The sequence below is a fragment of the Abramis brama genome, assembly GCF_963993115.1.
Source record: "Abramis brama genome assembly, chromosome: 21".
NCBI lineage: Eukaryota > Metazoa > Chordata > Actinopteri > Cypriniformes > Leuciscidae > Abramis > Abramis brama.
Genome location: NC_139983.1, coordinates 25,379,403 through 25,401,039, shown reverse-complemented (window position 1 = coordinate 25,401,039; position 21,637 = coordinate 25,379,403). Strand labels below are relative to the sequence as shown.

Below are 21,637 nucleotides of genomic sequence, written 5' to 3'. Positions count from 1 at the left end.
TTCTTAAAGCGTCTCTCTGTTCCTGGTTTCTTATACAATATTTGAATAGACTCAGGCAGTCATCCATTTAGTATTGGAACAAAAATGTTTCTCTTGGTCAAATTTGACTTTGTTTTTGAGTAACAGTTGTTTAGTTGAATTACAGGACAGTGCGTGTTGATATCACCGTGATGACGTGTATATCCCGGAAGTGCCTTAATGTAAACTTGCAGCCAGGTCAGCTGTACCAACTTTAGAGCCGTCTAATCTCATTGAGAATGTCTTTCAGATGGGATAATATTTCTTTCTAAAAAGTGGAGTCTTCCTTTATGCGGTAAAATCATACGTATATGTTGTCGAATAATATTTTGCATGCGCTACTACAGTGGTTCCGTGATTAGGTATGTTGTACACGACTAACCGCCACACCTTGACTCGGTCGCATATTATTTACATGTTACGTGTTATTGTAAAACAGGATTAGACGCGCTTGCTAATGCGCGTGATAACACGGTTTAATATCATCGGACAATGTTTATGTTATGTTTCTTTACCAGTGTGAAATATTTTGTCGCCTGTTCAACATTCTATTATAATCGCGGATTAGTTGTTCTCAACCAACCTGGGTCGAGACGCACTAGGGGGCCTCAGCAAACTTTATGTAACATTTGAATTATAAGAATCTGACTTAATTACTAAGCTATATACTGGGAAAAAATATGTACAACAACATTTCTGTACAGCTGTTGTTTTATAGCAAAACAGTTTATGAAATTTCTGATGTCAGGAAACTAATTGTGGTTCATTGTGTTAATCTATTGACACTCCCCGTTTCTAGTAATTAAATGTTTGCAAGTATATTGGCATACATGGGGGGCCTTTGACCTGAAACCACTTAATTTTTCAGGCTCTTTTGCTCATGTCTTTTACTTTATTCTGTAGATAATTTGGATGACACAATGGAGGAAAAGAATAAGAAACGTAAAAGCCCAAAACCGTCTTCCAACCAGCCGCCTCCCCCAGTCACTGCTCGAAAAACAACATCCAGCAGATCGTTCGGTGTTGGTGGTATGGTCACACACAGTCAGAGGTCAAAGTATCGCAGGTGAGCATCATCTGTCATCATTAAAACTGCGTAAGGTATTAACATTTTCATATTTCTGTCGTCATATTTTGCCATTATTATTTATTCATTTTGTTTTGGGGTGTTAGGGGAGTGAGAGACAAACCAAGGCCTCAAAGTCAGTCGGGTAAGAGCAGCCAGTCGGGCCACATCCAGCACTCGTTTCTCACAGACGTGTCTGATGTTCAGGAGATGGAGAAGGGTCTGCTCAGCCTTCTCAATGACTTCCACTCTGGAAAATTGCAAGCCTTTGGTAAGCTCTTACAGTACGGTAAAAAATAAATTACAGCGTGTTTACAGTTTTGATTGAAGTCTAAATCTTCTCTGAATCAGGCAACGAGTGCTCAATCGATCAGATGGAGCATGTGCGGGAAATGCAGGAAACACTGGCTCGCCTGCACTTTGACCTTTATGGAGAAGTGGATGAGCTGCCAGAAGACCAGAGGAAGTCTGCTTATGACACTAACATGGATAAACTGTTATCAAATGTAAGCAACATTAGATATTTGGTCCCATTTTATGTTAAGTGTCTTTAACTATACTATGTACTAACATTTCAATTAATCAAATGATACAATGCACTTACATTGTACTTGTATTTCAAGTAGTGTTGTCACGATACCAAAATTATTGTTTCGATACCGATACCAAGTCAAGTATTGCGATTTCGATATTTTTTCGATACTTTTCCTGAAAAGGGAGAAACACTCTCAAATATCATTGCTGTGCTTTATTTTAAAACCGGGACAACATTCTAATCATATAACACACTAATAAATGAACATATGAACAGCAGATATATTAAACATTTGAACAAAATATGAAATATCAAAATATAAAAAATAAATTAGAGCAATGACATTCAAGGTAAAAAAAAATATAAATTTAGCAGCATTATCTCATTATCATAAGAAACATAAGAGCTTTATCTTGATTCTGAACTTTGAATAAAAATATGAACAGCGATTATATTAAACAATGTTTAAAATTGGTATGATAAGCCTCATTGGTGATATATTGGACGTGGGGAGAGAGTTGTGGAAGGCCTATACTTCATGTTAAACATAAATATATAGCAGCAAAGACAACGTCGGCAGTGTTGACGGCAAAATAGGCTACAGAATAATTCGTTCTGTATTGAGAGGTGCAATATTTGAAAATCGATAATATTTTTTTAAATTACATTTTATATTGTATTTGTCAAAACTTCAAAATCAAAATCAAAATGTCATTGATTAATATGTATTCGTGTCAAAATGACATAGAAACATCTTTTCCTATTCTATTTTGCCTGGAAACGCTTCCAACACGCTTGCGTGTCGCGTGAAAAATAGGCGTCGGTTCTATTTCTAGCTCGAGCTGCGCCCAGACGCGTGTCACGCAGGCAGTTAACATGGGAGCCGAGATAAAAAACGGACACGACACGCAGCCAGTGTGTCGCCGGCCTTTACAAATCTGGAATTTGAAGTATCGATACTAATAAATTAAGGAATCGTGACGTTTTTAATTTCCGGTTTTCTTTTGAAGTATCGGTGCACCGTGCAACAGAGCAAGGTAGGCAACGTACTTCCATATGTCATCTTTTTCTACGTGTCGTGGACCACTTGTGCTCGCACATGCAGCCATCTCGCTGTAGTGTTTTGTAACATGACACTGACAGCGGCAGGTTCTTTGCTGCGTGCGTCAGGAAAAAAACACAGACGTCCATAAGGAGGCGGTTTTTTTTTTTTAAAGTATCGATACTGATAAATTTAGGTATCGTGACGTTTTTAATTTCCGAGTATCGCGATACTTTTGAAGTATCGGTACATCGTGCAACACTAATTTCAAGAATGCATGCATGCATGCAATCAACATTGAACTGGCCTGAGCTGAATAATGAGGTGGTTTACAGCAGAATTGAACTCATTTCATAATTGATTTACACAGTTATTAAACTGAACTAAATCTCAAGCTGAAAAATTACTTCAGAAAATGATTTCTGTAGAGGTGCTTAACAGCAGAATTTAAATTCGTCTCATATTTGAAGTTTGCATCATTGAATGCTTTGAAACAATCTATATTGCATAAAGCACTAGATAAATAAAGGTGACTTGATTTGACTTTTAGCCACCCTTAAAACTAACTGTACCCTGAAACCTGTCCCTAACCTTACCCGTAACCCACCTCAATGAGCAAAACAATGTATCTAACTTTTTTTTATGTAAGTACATAGTGGTTAAAAGACACCTAATATAAAGTGTGACCAAATATTTAGTCATAAACCAGAAATCTGTTAGTTCTTTCATGCATTTGTCTAGTCAGTCTAATGAAGTTCACTTTTTGTTTCCCCCTTCAGCTGGAAGAGTTGAGCTCCTCAATGTATCCTTTCATGGTTTCACCAATTATGTTGATGAATCAACTGGATGATATTGTAGTGTTTAGTTAAAGGGATATTTCATCACTCACCCTCAAGTTGTTCCAAACCTGTATGAGTTTTTTTCTTTTGCTGAACACAAAAGAAAATATTTTTAAGAATACGGGTAACTATATGTTAAAAGTGGGTAAGCCATATGGGTAAACTTCCATAGTATGAAAAATAAAATTCTGTGAAAGTCAGTGGTGCCCCACAACTGTTTGGTTACAAACATTCTCCAAAATATCTTCCTTTGTGTTCAGCAAAAGAAAGAAACTCATACAGTTTTGGAACAACTTGAGGGTGAGTAAATGATGACAGAATTTTCATTTTTGGGTGAATATCCCTATAAGATTGATCAGGTAACTTTATTATTGAAATTCGTCTGCATACGCATTGTGTAGTACAACAGCAACATGCTACATCCTTAAAATCAAATAGTTCTTTTAAAGGTTTTTCTAACACATGCAATTTCTTTTATGCCTTAAAAACTGAGTTTGAAATCTTAACTATAATTCCTTAGACAAAAGCTTAACATTGCTGACAGTCAAGATGTCCCCAGAACTTCCAGCATATGAACTACAAAGGCTTTACCATGCAGAATACTGTGTGTATATTTAGCACAACACTGCTATGGAGAAACACCAGTATTACAGTCATATCGGTGACACTGTGGTCTTAAACGTGTAGAATTGGTCAGCTTGGGTTGTTTGCACTCTATAGATGTGATATCACAGAACAAATCCAAACAGTTGTGATGAACTGCCCACTTGTCTTTCTCATCGGATCATTTCACATGTTACCACAAGAAATATATGTGCATAAGATGATGTTCGATTACATTATGACATCTAATCTTATGTCTTAAATGTTGCCTTGGAGTTGTACAATAGCAGCACCTTTGCATTATCACTAATTCACTTTAACAAGGATCTGATTGGCTCAGTTTGTATTTATTTATGCCCGTCTTAAAGTGATTAATAGAAAGATAATGGCAGGTTATTTTCATGTCAGTTGATGTCAGTTTCCTGAGACTACTAAGACTGCAGAATAAAATTAAAATTGCATTGTATATTTTTGGTTATAGACTATATAGTTCTATTTACATATTTTATTTTGATTTAAAACATTGGAAATGTAAAGTGTAACCTACTGGCTGATTGTTAATTAAACTTTTTATTCATGCTTCTATCAATAAAGTTCAAGTTTTAATGTCAAGTTTTATGACCCACATATGAATTACGTATATAACAATATGTTTATGTAAAAATAAAATAAAATATATGTTGAAATAACTGTCTGCGACCGTGAATCGAGGAGCTGCTGAAAGAAACACGATTCGTGTGAAGGAATTTCGCAGAGCTTCATTTGTTATGTGGTCTCTAGGGAAACGAGCTGGGAATGGCGCTGGTTCCTGGATGTTCACTAGAGGTTTGTTTAGAACTAATCTCCAATCGATAATAAGCGGATATTCTCGCAGAATTTATAATAATTAGCGCATCTGAAAATAAAATAAATACGTCTCCGTCTGCTATTTTATTTACAAACCGGGAAAGTGATAGTTTTGGACTATTTTAACTAATGTAACTGTAAGAATGACGTCTGTGGAATATAGAACCTATTATAAGTCAAAAAACCGCGGGAATCCGGATTTTCTGAATCCCTGGCAGATGAATGGAAGTGACTACAGACATCCCCAGTCCGACGGCACAGAAACCAGATTCAGTTCATGGACGCCTGTAACAAATAAAGCATGTAACCAACAGGTCAGTGAAAAAAAATGGTAACACTTTACTTTTAGTGTCATTGTTAAATATGTTACATGCATTTACTATAGTAATAACTATAAATTATGCTTAATTACATGTAACTAACTCCAAATCAAAACCCTAATCCCCTATAGTAAGTAGGCTACATTACTCAAACTCAGTAGGCTACTTAAATGTATAAATTATAGTGTAACAAAGACACCTTAAAATAAAGTGTAACCAATTATATATATTTTACTTTTACATTACTTTAAGATGAGACAACATTTAATCTAACTAAATAATTGTGCAGCTTTTTCAGGAAAGAACAACTCTCATCCTCCATTGGTTTGACCTGTGGACAGACCGTCAAAGAAAAGAATTTATTTGTCGTCTGCTGAGGAGATGCTCCAAAACTCAGCTCAAGTAAATTCTCAGTGCACAATATCTGATATCTCACCACGCACAGGAATTCCACTTTCTCATACAAATTACGATGACTTTGTTTGGTTATGATTTTAGGTTCACCAGTGAATGTTTGGCAGAATCAGTCCCCATCACCCGAATGGACTTCACGGCAGTGCTGCCTCGCTTTCTGTCTCTCTACATCATGTCCTTCCTCAGTCCTCGAGACATCTGCGCCGCAGCACAGGTGTGCTGGCACTGGAGATTCCTGGCAGAGCAGGTAAGAAATGAACCGGTACAAACGTGCATTTCATTTATTAGACACCGAGCTTCTATCACGTTTCTCTCTTCCCTCAAACATTGTTACTGAAAATCTTCTTGAAATTCAATTTCAGAATGCTGCCAGAAATGTCAAAGACATGTTTACTCACTCACAGTGTAATCTCTATGTGATTCTAGGACTGCCTGTGGTCTCCGAAGTGCATCCGTCTGGGATGGTTTCTTCCCTACAGCCCGTCAGATCATGAGTACGGAGCGTGGAAAAGACATTATGTGGCCTGCACTGCCAGTTTAGACATCCTGACTGCACGGGAAGCAGCAGATATCTATGGTACCTTGAATGAGAGTTTGACAGCACCAGAGGAGCAAGAGGATAGATGGAGAGAGCACAAGATAAGACAAACTATCAGAGAGAAGATAGCAGAGCATAAAAGTAAGTACCAGGGATTCCAGCATTGCTTCTAAATGCCCTCATGAAATTATCTGATTGAGGTTAAAGAGGTTTATGTAAAGGAAATGATCTGAGGCTAATAATGTCATACTTTCAATAATGGCAGATGTTCTGGTCCTCATATTCCCTTCTCCTGTCTCCACAGAGGCTGCATTGAAGATCAGGAGAGCATGGTTAAACACGAGTAAATTGGGCACATCATCTATACATAAGCCACTGAGTCTTACTGCTGCTCTTGTTCAGCTTGGGGTGAGACACTGATATAATTATAGCGAAAAAGATTTTATCAACAAGCATGTCATCCAAATAATAATACAAATAATAATAAAATAAATATTTAATTGGTGTGTGTATATAGTTGACAACCCTGGTTTAAAGTGATGAAACTAATTGACAAAAAAATTAAATCACTGATAATTTTGATCATGATTATGTTAATTCTATCTTCATCTTAGATGCGTTTATGTAACACAATATTAGGCACAGAAATATACACATTATGGTCATTTCTCATGTTTTTTTCCATAGGAAAAGTGTCGATTGGAAAATTCACTCTGTAGTGTGGAAATAAGAGAACCGTGGCTTGATTTGAGGATGAATAATACTCTTGAGAGCACATGTGCCACCAGTGTAGTGAAAACTATGAGGTCAGTAATAGGATTTAATAGATGGAAATCTCTGCATTATGTTTTTTTTCACGCATCATGTTTAGTACCCTTTTTTATTTGTCAAACAACAATAATGGAAAACTATTCCTGAAAATGCTGTTACCTTACAGTTCACTGTTCTGCAAACCAGTCAAGTCTTCCTACTGTCCTCTTCCTCATTTCCTGCTTGTGTCATCCAAAGTTCCTGGATATGAAGTAAGACGTTCAGTTACGTCTCTGAATGATAGACAGTTGTTTATGAACTGAAGGATCTCAACTTCATATTTCTAGCTGCTTCTGGCCGCGGTGCAAGTGTCTGTGGTGGTTTTGCCGTATGACTCACAAGGAATGACCTTGGAGGCTTTGCTCTCTCTGGCGGAAAGGGTGATCCAAGGCAGGATGATGCAAAGTCTCGGCATTCTGGTGGCAGGGAGCACAGATGAGTTGACTCTCACAGATGGTAATTTCCCTGATTAATTCAACATAATTTCATTAACATGGAATATTTGCCTGCTGGAATAGATTTTCCAGAACATTCTCTAACTTAATGATGGCAGATTTTTTTTTTATAACCTTAAAACAAAGAGCTACTGTCAAATTCATGCCAAATATTTAAATTGCTCCAATGAACTGTAAAGACACAAAAATGTAGCTGTAAATGATGAACAAGTTATCACAAGTCAAGTCACCTTTATATATATAGCGCTTTTTACAATACAGATTGTTTCAAAGCAGCTTTAAAGAGAAAACAGGAAAATAATGCAACAAAGTTTGTTTCTAGAAGAAAATAGCGTCACAGTCCAGCTTAAGTAAGTTCAGTGATGGTTCATTTTTGTTGTAAAAAAAAGTTAATTAAATATTTCATTTATATAGCCGCTCTGGAGAAAACCGCGATGTCATCGTCCAGCTCAGTTCAGTTCTCATATAATGGTGTCAATGCAGGCAGATCAATAATATTGTTGAATATTAAATTTAATGTCCCCAACTAAGCAAGCCAAAGGCGAAAAAAGGCGACAAAACAACATTATGTTTTGTCATAACACAACAAAACACCCTGCATAACATAGCATTATATATATATTGTGTTTTATCCCCAGGACTGAGCATTACTGAGAAGACAGTGCTGAAGCCGTGTGTGAGGGAGTTCTGGGAGAAACTGTGTGGCTGGGTGGTTCCTGCTTCAGATGGAGGGAGTCTGAACATCTTTGTTCCGCTGGCAGCTTCTGGTAAAGTTTGTCTGTTTTGTCCCAGTTCAGTACTGGCTTCACACAGGTTGTAGCCATTGAGATGTCATTCCATGTGACATTTACTGTATATGTTTTATTCAGATGTTGTTCTGTATTACTCGTTCAGTTGCAGGGATGGATCTGATGAGGAAGTTGTCTGTTTTGACTGGTCTGAATGTCAGAGCTCCCACGGGAATCTGCACAGGCTCCTACCAGCACAGTGAGTTTCACATATGTCTTTAGAGTGGGTTCATTTGTGATCTACTGTATTATACTTTCAGTCGAAAGTTTGGACACATTATTATTTACTATTGCCACATCCCAACAGTACAGTCATAAAACCTATGAAACAACAAATTGAAGTACAATTATGTTGTGACCAAAAATGTTTAAATCAAGACTAAGACCTTTAGAGATTAAAGCTCTACAAGCTCTGTTCAGTCAACCAACTTCATGAGGTGCATCCTGGGATACTTTTTAATCAATATTGAAGGTGTTCCCTGGTATAATGTGTACTTGTTAGCTGCTTTTAAGTCTTTATTCAGCCCAACTGAATTACATTACATTCATGTTAATTAATCTTAAAATCATGTTTCATTAAATAATAAATTAATATTCATTATTAATAAAAAATATTATATAAATTATGTAAAATAATAACAAAATGCTGTTTCATTTTAGATTTTTTTTCTGCATGTTAAGATTATGAAATATATAAATTATTATTTACAAATATATATTTAATTATAGCATTGTTTATTATTCTATTATATGTATACTATATATATATATATATATATAAATAATATAGATTTTAATACCAATACTATTACTAATAATAATAACAATAATAATTATTATATTATTTTATTAAATTAATTACAATTATTTATTTTTTAATTTTATATATTTTTTCTTGTTTATTTTTACTTAAAAAATCAAATAAAAAGATAACGAGAAACATGAATTCAGTCAAGTATCATCATAGTGTTTTAAAGAAGCGGTCTCAATATTTCTGTTAGTTCTCAGTGAGTGGTCCGGGTCTGGTGAGTTTCCTCCATTGGTGTATCTGCATGAGACCCTCCTCCTGAGCTGGTGCAGACAGGCTGAATGGATAGAAGAAGCCTGTAAGGAACTACGGAAACAGCTGGGGCCACAGCTGCACTTTATATGTCAAGAGATCAGAGGCCGCATCCTGGGTAAGTCAAAAAATTAAAACACAGTTACGTCATTTACTTCCTGTGTGTGTATTCAAACCGTTTTCTTTGTTTGCGTGGCTATTACAGGTCTATTCCTCTGGGATCATATAAAGATGCCTGTCATTTCCCTTAAATCCGAGGTCATGCAGTGTTTGGTTCGTGGGCTCGTGGCTCTGATGAACGAGACTCCAGTAAGCAAAAAAAACAACAACATTCTGTTCCAGTAAATCTCAGTTTATTTCGCTGCATTATATTGAATTCACTGATTTACTGTTTTACTGTCATGCTGTAGGATGATCCCTTAGACTTCTTGGGACACTTTCTACTAAGGTCATCAGTCAACAGTGGTGTGAAGAACATCGATCCATTCCCCAGTCCAGAATCTCCAAAGGTTAGTGCTAATCTTTCTATAATTCAGATCATTTGGTTTACCAAATGCCTTAAAAATGTGTCTTTTTTTAGGGTTTGTTAAGTGATGCAGATGGACGCAGTGCTGTGTGCAAAGAGCTTTTGAATAGTGAGAAAACATACGTGAGGCATCTTCAAGCGGTGGCCACAGTGTTCTACACACCTCTCAGAGCTGCACTGGACTCCAATCGAGCCATCATCAGCTCAGTCAATCTCATCACCCTCTTCTGCCCTCTGCTGGACATTTTGGAGGCAAACAAGTAAAATACAGTCCATTCTTCCTCGCAGAACCTGATTTCACCAAGTGCAACGTGTTCCTGGATCAACATCTTTGTTAGTCCTGGAACAATATTCCAATCAACCAATCAGATTTAAGGGACAATACAGTTTATGTCAAGTTTAGGCTTACAACCAAGGTTAGGTGCTTCTACATCAGTGTTATTCACTTATCATTTCCCTCTGATTTTAGTGATAACTTATGGGTAGGGTTAGGTTTAGGGGTAGGGATATGGATAGGATTACATTTTCAGACAGGAATGTTGTTTCAGGATCAACAAAATACAGGAACGCGTCTAACTCGGCAAAATCTGGACGTGCTGTTTCCACATACATTTCTCTTTCTCTTTCTGTTACTCTCTCATTCTCTGGCCTTCACAAATGGTCTTGCAGTGTTTTTCTGAAGGAGCTTACTGAGAGGTGGGAGGAGTGGGCTCCACTGCAGTGTGTGGGGGATGTTTGTGTCAAGTTCTGCACCAAGTTAAGAGTCTACACTAACTTTTTCAACAACTATTCTACCATTCTGAGAACTATAGACAAGGTATGTTAATGTTGAATATTCTCTTTATACATAAAAACAACCTAATAAATTTATACAATGACTTGAATAAATGCATTTTGATAGATTTTTTAATAAAGTGGGGGGGGGGGGTATAAATATATGTATAAATATTTGAAAACTTTTCTGCCAAATCAGAGTCATGTGGTACGAGCAATGTACGGAAACAAAACAGGAAATGACATCATAGAGATCCCTGCAGACCCTCATGACTAAGTGTCAACGTTGATAGGTCTCTTACATACTTTTTAGGGCTGTGAAACGATTAATCGTGATTAATCGCATCCAAAATAAAAGTTTGTGTTCACATAATATATGTGTGTGTACTGTGCATAATTATTTTGTATATATAAATACACACACATGCATGTATATATTTAAGAAATATTTGCTTAAATATACTGTATATATATTATATATAATTTGCTTTATAAATAAATATAAATATCTTATATATAAATAACAATTTTTCTTAAATATTTACATGCATGTGTGTGTATTTATATATACAAAATAATTATGCACAGTACATATATTATGTGAACACAAACTTTTATTTTAGATGAGATTAATCATTTCACAGCCCTAATACTTTTACATTGTTACAAAAATATATTTAAAATAAATGATATTCTTTTGACCTTTCTATTCATCAAAGAATCCTGAAAAAATTATTAGGCAGCATATAATATTAGGCAGATATTTTCAACATTTGATAATAATAAGAAATATCTCTTGAGCATCAAATCAGCATATTAGAATGATTTCAGTGAATGATCATGTGACACTGAAGACTGGATTAATCCTGCTGAAAATTCAGCTTTGCTACCACAGGAATAAATTAAATTTTAAAACATAAAAATAAACAGTTAATAACTGTTCTGTAATATTGTATATGTTTTGTAGTGTCGTGAGATGCTTCCTGCATTCCGCACCTTTCTGAAGAGACACGACCGGACCGTTGCTACCAGAATGCTGAGGTACAGTAGAGTTACAGATCTGGTAGTTTTCTGGCAAAAAAAGTTGTACAAGAGCGACTTAGCAACACTCCTATTGTATGTCCAGTCTCCAGGAGCTGTTTCTCACGCCATCCGCACGCGTGGAGGAGTATGTGACTTTGCTTCAGGCATTAAAGCTACACACACCGCCTGAGCATCCAGACTACACACAGTTATCATCTGCCCTCAACTCGCTGATGACTTACAGAGACTTCGTACACAAGGTGTGATTAAAAAAAAAGTGCTCATTGAATAAATATGAACATGTATGTTTTCACCTCAAAGAGGATCTATTATGCTTGTTTACATTAGCAACTTTCTTTAGTGTGTAATATTGCTGTTTGAGTATAAAAAAGGTTTACAAAGTTACAAAACACAAAGTCTACTCAAAAGGGAGTTAATCTCTATATCAGTAAGCACTGTTTCGGAACTCCCTGAAACGCCTCGTTTGTAGTCTTGAGTTTTCTTTTATGTATAGCTGTCCATCATGGTGTTACAGCCCGTTTTTATTGTGTGTCTTATTGCAAACTTAATGGACATCAGCGTGATAACTATATAAAATGACAGAAACCATCTTCGGAAAAAAGATTATTTGAAGTATTGGATTTTTTCATTTGCCTTACATCCCATTTGATTACATAGAGAGTATATACTCCAGCGAGCCACCATAGGGCGATCGACATGTTGTGGCTTAAATTTTCAGGATGTGCGGCACACTTGAGTGTTACTGACAGACTGGGAAGAGAGGTGCCGCAACAATGTAAGATGTGTGAAAAATAATGTTGTTTTTTTTACATTGAAGCATGAAAACATATTCTAGTTGACCCCAAAAACAAAATCAAGACTTTGTAAAAGGGCATAATATGGCCTCTCTAATTTTTAATTGAGAAGAGTCAGAGTCAGACTGGTAACCCGAAGGTTGTGAGTTCGATTCTCAATACCGACAGGAAATGACTGAGGTCTGTGCCCTTCCTTGAGCAAGACACCTAACCCCCAATCGCTCCCCGGGCGCCACAGCAAAATGGCTGCCCACTGCTCCAGGTGTGTGTGTCCACGGTTCGCAGAGTGTACGTGTGTTCACTACTCACTGCTCCTAATGTGTGTGCACTAACCTGGATGGGTTAAATGCAGAGGACAAATTCCGAGTATGGGTATTGTGAGTAAAGTAACTTTTTTTAAAACAGTGCTTTGTTTTCCACTCCCAGTTGAAAAAGAGTCTGGATCGAGACTTGAGAATCATGGAGGCACAGAGCACAATTCAAAGCTGCCCAGTAAGTTGCACAGTCATTGCACCAGTCATTTACACACAGAGATCAGGTTCTCACAGGCCATTAAAGGTCACGAGGCAAGGTTTCTGTATTTAAAACAACAAAAGTCTGTGATAAGACAGCCATACACAATTGCAGTGCACTGTATGCTCATTCACACAGTATAACACTATTTTTGTACTTTATTTAGAATTTGTTGGAGGGGAGCAGATACTTGATAACCACACAGGATGTGGCATTACTGAGCTGCCTTAATGGAGACATTGCTTCCTCTCTCAGGTAGTCCCTGACCTGAGATCAAATGACAGAAACAAAAGCCTCTCTGTCTACTTGAAGCCAACTTCAACGTCTACTTTTTTTTTTTTTGTAAATGAATAGTAACAGCATAGTTTAAAATCAAACTCAATATATTGGAGTATAATCAACAAATAATTATTCTAATCAAGGGACCGGATTTACTCTACTGACCTGTGATGTATTTATTCTCATTTTTTTCTCAGGATGTATGAGCATGTGAGTGACCTGGGAATGTTTCTGTTCAATGATGCTCTCGTGCTCACAGAGAAGAGTGTCTCAAACGTGCCGTTTTGTCTGGCAAAGAACACGACTCACACCTTTCTCGCCTCTGTGGCTTTGCACTGTCTAAATCTCACGGAAATCACAGATACAAAGTGTATGTGCTATTATTAGTACTGTATTGCAGTGTTCAGGAGGTTAACACAGGAAGTTATAACACAACACACATATATATCACTTTAAATTATAATATTATATTATAACATATATTTAAATATACACTTTTAACTTCTTCATAATCTTTTCAGATGTCCGAAACGCTTTTCAGCTGGAGAGCCCAAAGCGGCAGTGGATCTGTGCTACAGATAGAGAAGAGGACAAGATCAGGCTGCTGTGTGCTTTACGCAGTGCTATGAGTGCTGCTATAACACGGAACTAAAGATGAACATCACATTTAAATGATGAAACTATGATGGACATATTTAATTCGTAATTCCTAACTTGCTATTTTTTCATTTGTTTTATTACCAAGCAAATTTAATTGGTATGATTACTACATCTGATTATGATTGATTACAGTATGAATTAATGCATAAATATAAAAATCTGTATTTTTATGCATACTGGATGTCCTTGACCTTGTGATTTTGAATGTTTAATTCTTACTTTATTGCTGGAACAATGCAGAAAAATGGGATAATCATACACAGGGCTAAATAATCATTTTCATTATAATTTAAAATATTCTTCATATTTTACATGCACACTTATGTCGGGTATAAAAGCATTTATTTCACAAAAAAATAGTGTTCTCACAGTGTTAAAGATTTTGATTGCATTGTGGGACTTCCCACATCAGTACACTTGCAGATACCATTAGGACAAATGTTATTATCCTATTTATACAAAAAAAAAAAAGACTATTAAAAAGACAAAAATCCCTCACCACGTGACATGGTTACACCTAGCTGCCACTTATAATTCTTGAAGAATTAAATGACAATTTTTAAAACAATTATCTGAACTGATAGTCCAAAGTATTTTAGAGTGTTTTTACCTCTTCATCTGTGTCTACACACAATATCTCTCCATCTTTGTAGTGTGCAATTTTTGTGTGCATAGTTGCATATGCTTCAGTATCATCAGGATAGACATGTATGCTTAAGACAAGCAAATACACAAAATATAATAATATGAACCCTTACTAGAAAGCCAAACAAAGTCGTTAGGAACTAGACATTCCAGAGTCTAGTTGTAGTAGTAGTAGTAGTCCTAGTTCTTGACTTGATTTTATGCACAAGTGCACATTGTGTGCAAACATATAGACAACAATCACTTAACTTTCAAGAGGTCAATAACATCCTAACCTCCAGTTTCAATTAACACACAAACGGAAAAGAATAATGTTTACGATTAGGCCTTAATATAAAAAGTACAAATTATTACATTATCTAATGCTTAATCTATTTAACAACCCACAAAACAATATAAAAAGAAAAACAATCCTACACACCAAAGAAATACAGTAGTGGCCAAAAGTGATTGGTTTGGGGATTTGTTTTTAATGACCCTACAAGTTTGATTAAACCATAAAAATTTCATTTCTCAATTTTATATTTTTATATATTTTAAATATGAGGGAAGAATAAAGCACTAATCTTGAGGCATTTATCTAACAAAATTATTTGTCAAAAAAAGGTGTTAATAGCTACATGGTTTATTTTACTATGCAAATAATGCATAGAATAACAAAAAGCTCACAGGAAAACATACACTGACTACAACATAATCAGTTATTAATATTTAGTTTGTTCTCTTGTTTTAGCATGCGTTTATAATTTCTTTGTATGACAGCCATGCCAAAAATTATGTCTGCAAAATTTGGCATGTTTAATTGCATTATCACAAAAAACACAAATGATTTAGAGCACAACTACGCAATATGCTTACAAAATCTTTAAGATTTTTTTTATAATTTGAATAAAAGGTGAAGATATCAATTTTCTTAGTCCAGACATCACTTTTGGCCACTACTGTATAAGGTGAAATATCACCTGTTTTAGGATTCATAAATGATTTTTCAAACTTTAAAGTGCTTGAATCACATCAATTAAAAAATATATGTATACACCACTCCTTCATTGATTCAACATAATAAACATAAGATTTTGGTTTTCTTGCATGGAAAAAATATAGAAAAATATTACTAAAGAACAGGACTTCCTTTTGATCATGACACCAAAAGCAGGATTCATGTATCTTTCAGTAGAAAAGAAAACGACATTTGAAGAAAACAACATATTTCTTATATTTCAACAGCACAATACTGTTGCCTCTGTTGAATCAAGACTCGCTCGATATTCTCAAAGGTAGAGATAGTGAATGCAGCACCTGGTCTGGGGATATTTATCTAGTGTAATAAACTCTGTAATAGACAACCTTTGGCCTCCAGAGGGAGTAGGAATTGTCAAATTTCAGAAGATGAACTCCCTCACCAGGATATTGGTGGCTGCCTGCATAAACTTCCTCGTGGCTGTCACGACGGGAAACAGGAACCACCTCATTTACCAGCGGACGTCTGCCTTGTTCTGTCAGTTTCTCTTTCTCAGCTTGTGCTGTGCCTTTAATTAGGATAGAATTGAATTAATCATAAATATGAAATAATATTTTTTTTAATGTGTCTATGAAATCCACCTTCTTACCTTCATTAGCGTCAGTAGTAGATTCTCCTTCATTTTTGCCGTCTGTTGGAATGGTCAAGTCCTTCCACTCAAAGTGCAGCCCAAAACCAATATCGTAGTGATCGGTGGCAAATTCCCAAAATAGGTGTGAGCCATTCTGATGAGTGGGCACCCGTACTGTCAACACCTCCCCTCGGCCCACCGTGATCACAGAGTCTTCATCGTGCAACACCTTTTCCTTAAACTCCTTAACCTGAGGCCGCGTCCACATAGAGGGAGCAATGATAGGTACTTCTGCATTCAAGAAAGAAAAATAAATGAATGTAAGAGGACAAGTAATGTGACGAGTATATGTGTGAATAAACGTAGTGTTTCCAACTTTAAAAAAACAAATTAGTAATATATATATATACAGTATATAGTACAGTTCAAAAATGCGGGGTCATTTTTTATGTATCTTACGATCACCAAGGCTGCATTTATTTAAACAACACACAGTAACAGTAATAAACAGTAATATTGTAATTTTTTTCTGTGATGGTAAAGTTGAATTTTCAGCATCATTACTCCAGGCTTCAGTGTCACCTGATCCTTCAGAAATCATTTTAATATGCTGATTTGCTGCTCAAGAAACATTTTTTATTATCAATGTTTAAAAACAGTTGTGCTTCTTAATGTGTCTTTGTAAACCGCAATATATTTTTTTCAGGATTATTTGATGAATAGAATAGCATTTATTTGAAACAGAGATCTTTACTCTCATACTCTCAAATATTAATTTCAGACAATCTTACTGAACCTAAACTAAAAGCAAATTGTTTTATTTTTATTTTACAAATATATTTTTATTATATTGTATTATTGTATGTAAAACAAATAATATATATATATATATATATATATATTAGGGGTGTGCAAAGCAGCCGGTATTTGTATCTGTATTTGTATTTGTTGAGGGGGGAAAAGTATTTGTATTTGTATTTGTATTCGAGTAAAATTAAAAATAGGTGTAAAAATCCAATTTTTTTTTTTGCGTTACACTTCTAATTTACGTTATAGTGTAAGTATTCTTTAATTATATCCATTATAATAATGGATATGCAATATTGGTTGATTTTTTTCCATAAATCCAGCAATGAACATGTAACAAGGAACGTCATTGAAAAGAAAATAACATAACAGCCATTACCAACGTTAACATTACTCTGTCAACAGCCTATTGTCTAAATTACCGAGCTAACAGAGCTACTAGTGTTGTCACGGTACCAAAATTTCAGTATTCGGTACCAATACCAGTGAAAATCCACGGTTCTCGGTACCAATTTCGGTACCAAAGCTTAATTTAGATTAAATTTACATATATTAAAGTGTATATCATGGTTACAAAGATGGAAACTGTAGTATTAAAAACACTTTACAATAAGATTCAATTTGTTAGATAACATTAGATAAAATGACCTAACAATAAACAATAGTTATATAGCCTACTGTCGCAATTATTCTCCTTGGGGTTAATTTAAAAATACATTTTTAAAATCAAAAGTTAACATTATTTATGTTAACATTATTTAATGCACAATGACTGAAGTGAACAAACACCAATCAAGTGTTTGTATTAAATAACATTCACAAACATTAATTAATGTTGTAAAAATATATTGTTCACTCAATGTGTTGATGTTAGATGCGCATTAAGTAATGTTAATGAATGGTATCTTATTGTAGTGTTACCAAACTATACAGGAGATAAAACGTGTTTTATTTGACTTGGCTGTACTTTTATTTAATCCAAAACTGCATTCATATTTAATTTTAAAAGGGCTTTTTAAACCTGCTAAGAGTTATCCAGCCAAGAATAAGCCTAGAACAGCTTTTCTGATGGACTGATATTAATGACATGATGACGGCTTTTTATTTCATTTCTCATCTCCATAAATATATCCAAAGCTAATGCAAGGACTAGAAATCAATTAATTCTTTGCTGATACTTCCTCGTCATCATGAAGAGCGCAGTTCGCACCGCGTCTGTCGTTGCTATGCAACCAACATAGGCGCGCCTGGAAAAACGAGCGCGCCGTTCGCTTCTATTATAAGCGCGCTTGCCGCGCGCCTACATTTGAAATCTGCACGCGCAAAAAACGCGCTATGTGAACGACCCCTTATGGCAACGTGACATTAGCCTAATCCAAAATATTTCCGTGTCATTTCCTCCTTTCTTATCAACAAGTGGATTTACAGCCGGAGGAAACGCATCTTTTTGATATAAAGTTTTTCTTGTTCCCGAATACAAATATTTTTTAAGTATTTGTTCGAAATAATTATTCGTAAAAAACACATTATTTGTGCCTTTCCGAATACCGTATTCGGGTTCGGCTCCACCCCTAATATATATATATATATATATATATATATATATAAAAGCTCATAAATATATTCATATTAATTTAGTAAAAGCATAAATAAAAACTATTTCATTATGTATTTGAAATATGAAAAAACTCTAATAATAATAATAATAATAATAATAATATGTTGTGCAGCATTAAATCAACATATTAGAATGTTTTCTGAAGGATCATGTGACACTGAAGACTGGAGTAATGATGCTGAAAATTTAGCTTTGCCATCACAATAATAAATTACATTAAATATATTAAAATAGAAAACAAACCATTTAAAATATTATTTATATTTCACAATATTATTGTTTTACTGTAACTTAACTTTTAATCAAATAAATGCAGCCTTGGTAGGCATAAGAGACTTTTTTCCAAACCATAATAAAATAAAAATAAAAATCCAACTTCAAATTGTGGTGTATAATTTTCTTAGCTGCAAATAGAAAATGAAAATAGACAAGAACTTGCATAGTTTGATAAAACATACCGCCTGTTTTCCTTTCTACACACAAATGGAAGGCTTTTGAGTCTGACTGTTGTTCGTGATTCTCTAATGAATTCGATTGGTTGTTGGGGTTGCAGGTGGGCACTGCTTCATTTAAGACAGGAGCAAGAAGAGCATTCGAGTCTTCCTGCTGCTTCTGCGAGGCCATCTGAAATCATAAAGAAGCAACCTAAGACCAGGATCCTGATGAGAAGTTTCCTTGAGTCAAGTCACAGACTTTCCGTAAATGTCTCCAGGTGTGTTTGTACCTGCTGCAGGTGGAGGGCCTGGTGGACGTATTGTTGGTAGTGCTGTTCCTGCAGCTGTCTGATGAGAAACTGCTGCTGGTCTGGGTTGTCTGGATGCTGCTGTTTGGCATATTCCTGAAACTGCACTACCGTCTGTGCATTCAGAACAGCCATGATCCGCTCTCTGTGCACACAGATGTTATATACTAGATTAGAAGTTATCAACACATTTTAAAGCAGCAGTCATCCCTACAGAAACAACAGAGAACTGAAACTCTCTCACTGATTCATTGGTTCAAAAACCTCTATTCATCAAAGAATCCCATTTCCACAAAAAAAAAAAAAAATGTAGCAGCACATCAGTATTCAACATTGATAATAATAAGAAGTGTTTCTTGAGCACCAAATCAGCATATTAGTAGATATTAGTAGCATATTTGATCAAATAAAATTGGTGAGAATAAGAGATTACTTTCAAAATCTATAGATTACCAGCACTCACTTTTGTTGCTCTATCTGTAACCTCTCTGCCTCTTCTTTTCTTCTCTGTTCCTCCTCTTTTATCCTCATCTCCTCTTCTTCTCTGCGTCGTGCTTCTTCTTCCAGCCGCCGTCGCTCCTGCTCTTCTCTCTCCAGTCTGAGACGTTCTTCCTCTTCTCTTCTAAACACACGCACATACAGAATAAAAAGGGCTTCCTACAATTCTTATTAGACTACATTATGAGAAGCTTCAGGCACTTTAACTAATACAGAACCTACTGTCTCTTTTCTTGTTCCTCTTTCTCAATCTTATGTGATGTCACATATGGTGCAAACAGAGCACAACAGGAGTTCAGAAGCTTCACAAAGTCCTCCATGGCGTCCTCTTTGGCCATGCTGCCAAGCCGTAGCCATTCTTTCCTGAGAAATTCAGTGATAAATGAAGCGTCTATAGACATTGTAGGGTTGTGCAATATGGCATTAAAGTCACCATGAAATCAAAATGGACAATTCTTGTTTTTTTATGGAATCTAACATATATATATACATATATATATATATATATATGTGTGTGTGTGTGTGTGTGTGTGTGTGAATATATATCATGCTACCAAATTTCATGGAATTTACTCCAAGGTACGAAGAATACCAGGGTAATGCCATTTTTATTGTACTGAGATAATTATACTGGCCTTATACAGTCATTACATATATAATCCTCTGTTACCTTCTGTCGTTTCCAAGCCAGTCAAAAAACCCAATTTCTGGACATGCTTCTGGGTTATAAGGGCCAAGAGTGATTTGCTTATGTAGTGCAACCAAACGGAGGTTTTCTTCATACGTTGGATTAAAGGCTTTCCCATTCATCTCTGTGTGGGACAAAACATGTAGAAATCATCATGAAATAATGACTCTTTGACAACAACTGGAAGATCCTGAATCACTATTATTATCAGTGGCATTCCAGTTTCTGAATGGGTGGAGTTATATTACAATGTATCTAGACGATGAGTCACAGTAAAGGGACTTTAATTCTGTTTTGCTACCAATAAAGAAACAGTACATGACTGCAGGTTATGACGGTACAGAATAAAGTTGTAAACATTTACTGGACAAACAGAAAAGGGAAAGTGAAAGTCTAGGCTAATTCATTATATGTACCTTTAAAGAATTTCAGCGCAAGTCCGAAGAGCTCCTGTAAAGTAAAACCCCAGTTTCTCTCCAAACTCCAAGTCTTCTGATTTTCTTCATTATCCTCACATGATTTATGGTCTTCCTCAGTGCCGGGCGCGTGAGTCTCGGTGTTAATACTACCGTTCTCGCAGTTTTTATCGGTCCTCTCGCTGCCATGTTCTTCTCTGTCAAACTCCATCATGTCAAACAAACTGTCACTACGAGCTGCTGCTGCTGCTGCTGTCACAGGTGGCCACGTAGCGCAGAAAACACTTCTCTTCCGTATATTCCCACCGGAAATCCCGGATATTTGTGTTAATTTCAGCTCATTGACACCGCGTTCACTTTTTAGTTACGTCTGTAACTGGGCAGATAAAACCCCAAATGTTCTCCGACGAATTTTCGCTTTGTTTTAAGGCTAAATTGTCACTTGGACACGAACATTACCTGAGCATACGTTAGCCGACCTGACGCAACTAGTAGTCAGCTAGTAAACTGAACCACATTTCACTTCAAAGTACTATGACTCTGAGATATTTAATTTATTTTTTATATAGTTTTCTGGTCACGCAGTTTTATATTAAGATATTATAGGCTAGATATTAACTGCAGATATTCTTAAGTATTTTGCACCGTTTTAATAGATTTCATATAGCTACATAAAACTATTTTTGCATAAATGTTTTAATGTTAAT

The 21,637-nt window shown here is 35.7% G+C and overlaps 3 protein-coding genes across 4 annotated transcripts; 2 read left to right on the top strand and 1 right to left on the bottom strand.

The window, feature by feature from the left end:
• Window positions 1-156: 156 nt before the first annotated feature.
• Window positions 157-4,715, top strand: ccdc28a (coiled-coil domain containing 28A). 2 transcript variants are annotated; one of them, XM_084097773.1, is made up of 6 exons: window positions 157-313; window positions 922-1,084; window positions 1,192-1,355; window positions 1,436-1,590; window positions 3,441-3,463; window positions 4,021-4,715. In XM_084097773.1, the coding sequence occupies exons 2-6, from the start codon at window positions 939-941 to the stop codon at window positions 4,073-4,075; spliced, it is 543 nt and encodes a 180-aa protein (XP_083953899.1). In that variant the 5' UTR covers window positions 157-313; window positions 922-938; the 3' UTR covers window positions 4,076-4,715. The 2 variants fall into 2 exon arrangements, with proteins under 2 accessions (XP_083953899.1, XP_083953900.1); XM_084097774.1 differs by having other exon boundaries at window positions 187-380.
• A 128-nt stretch (window positions 4,716-4,843) lies between these two features.
• Window positions 4,844-13,924, top strand: ect2l (epithelial cell transforming 2 like). The gene is made up of 21 exons (XM_084097776.1): window positions 4,844-5,263; window positions 5,559-5,671; window positions 5,768-5,930; window positions 6,110-6,362; window positions 6,526-6,629; window positions 6,909-7,027; window positions 7,159-7,243; window positions 7,319-7,487; window positions 8,125-8,253; window positions 8,381-8,473; window positions 9,276-9,452; window positions 9,540-9,643; window positions 9,745-9,843; window positions 9,915-10,120; window positions 10,530-10,677; window positions 11,602-11,675; window positions 11,761-11,917; window positions 12,899-12,964; window positions 13,152-13,240; window positions 13,462-13,634; window positions 13,786-13,924. Exons 1-21 carry the CDS (start codon window positions 5,093-5,095, stop codon window positions 13,914-13,916), a joined length of 2,823 nt encoding a protein of 940 aa, XP_083953902.1. The 5' UTR covers window positions 4,844-5,092; the 3' UTR covers window positions 13,917-13,924.
• A 1,959-nt stretch (window positions 13,925-15,883) lies between these two features.
• On the bottom strand, window positions 15,884-21,302 carry LOC311072618 (Golgi resident protein GCP60; the record flags this gene model as incomplete). The annotated part of the gene is made up of 8 exons (XM_084097766.1): window positions 20,931-21,302; window positions 20,497-20,638; window positions 20,049-20,189; window positions 19,792-19,950; window positions 19,311-19,473; window positions 19,045-19,210; window positions 16,180-16,452; window positions 15,884-16,098 (listed from the first exon to the last, which is right to left on the bottom strand). Exons 1-8 carry the CDS (start codon window positions 21,142-21,144, stop codon window positions 15,884-15,886), a joined length of 1,473 nt encoding a protein of 490 aa, XP_083953892.1. The 5' UTR covers window positions 21,145-21,302.
• Between the last annotated feature and the right edge of the window lie 335 nt (window positions 21,303-21,637).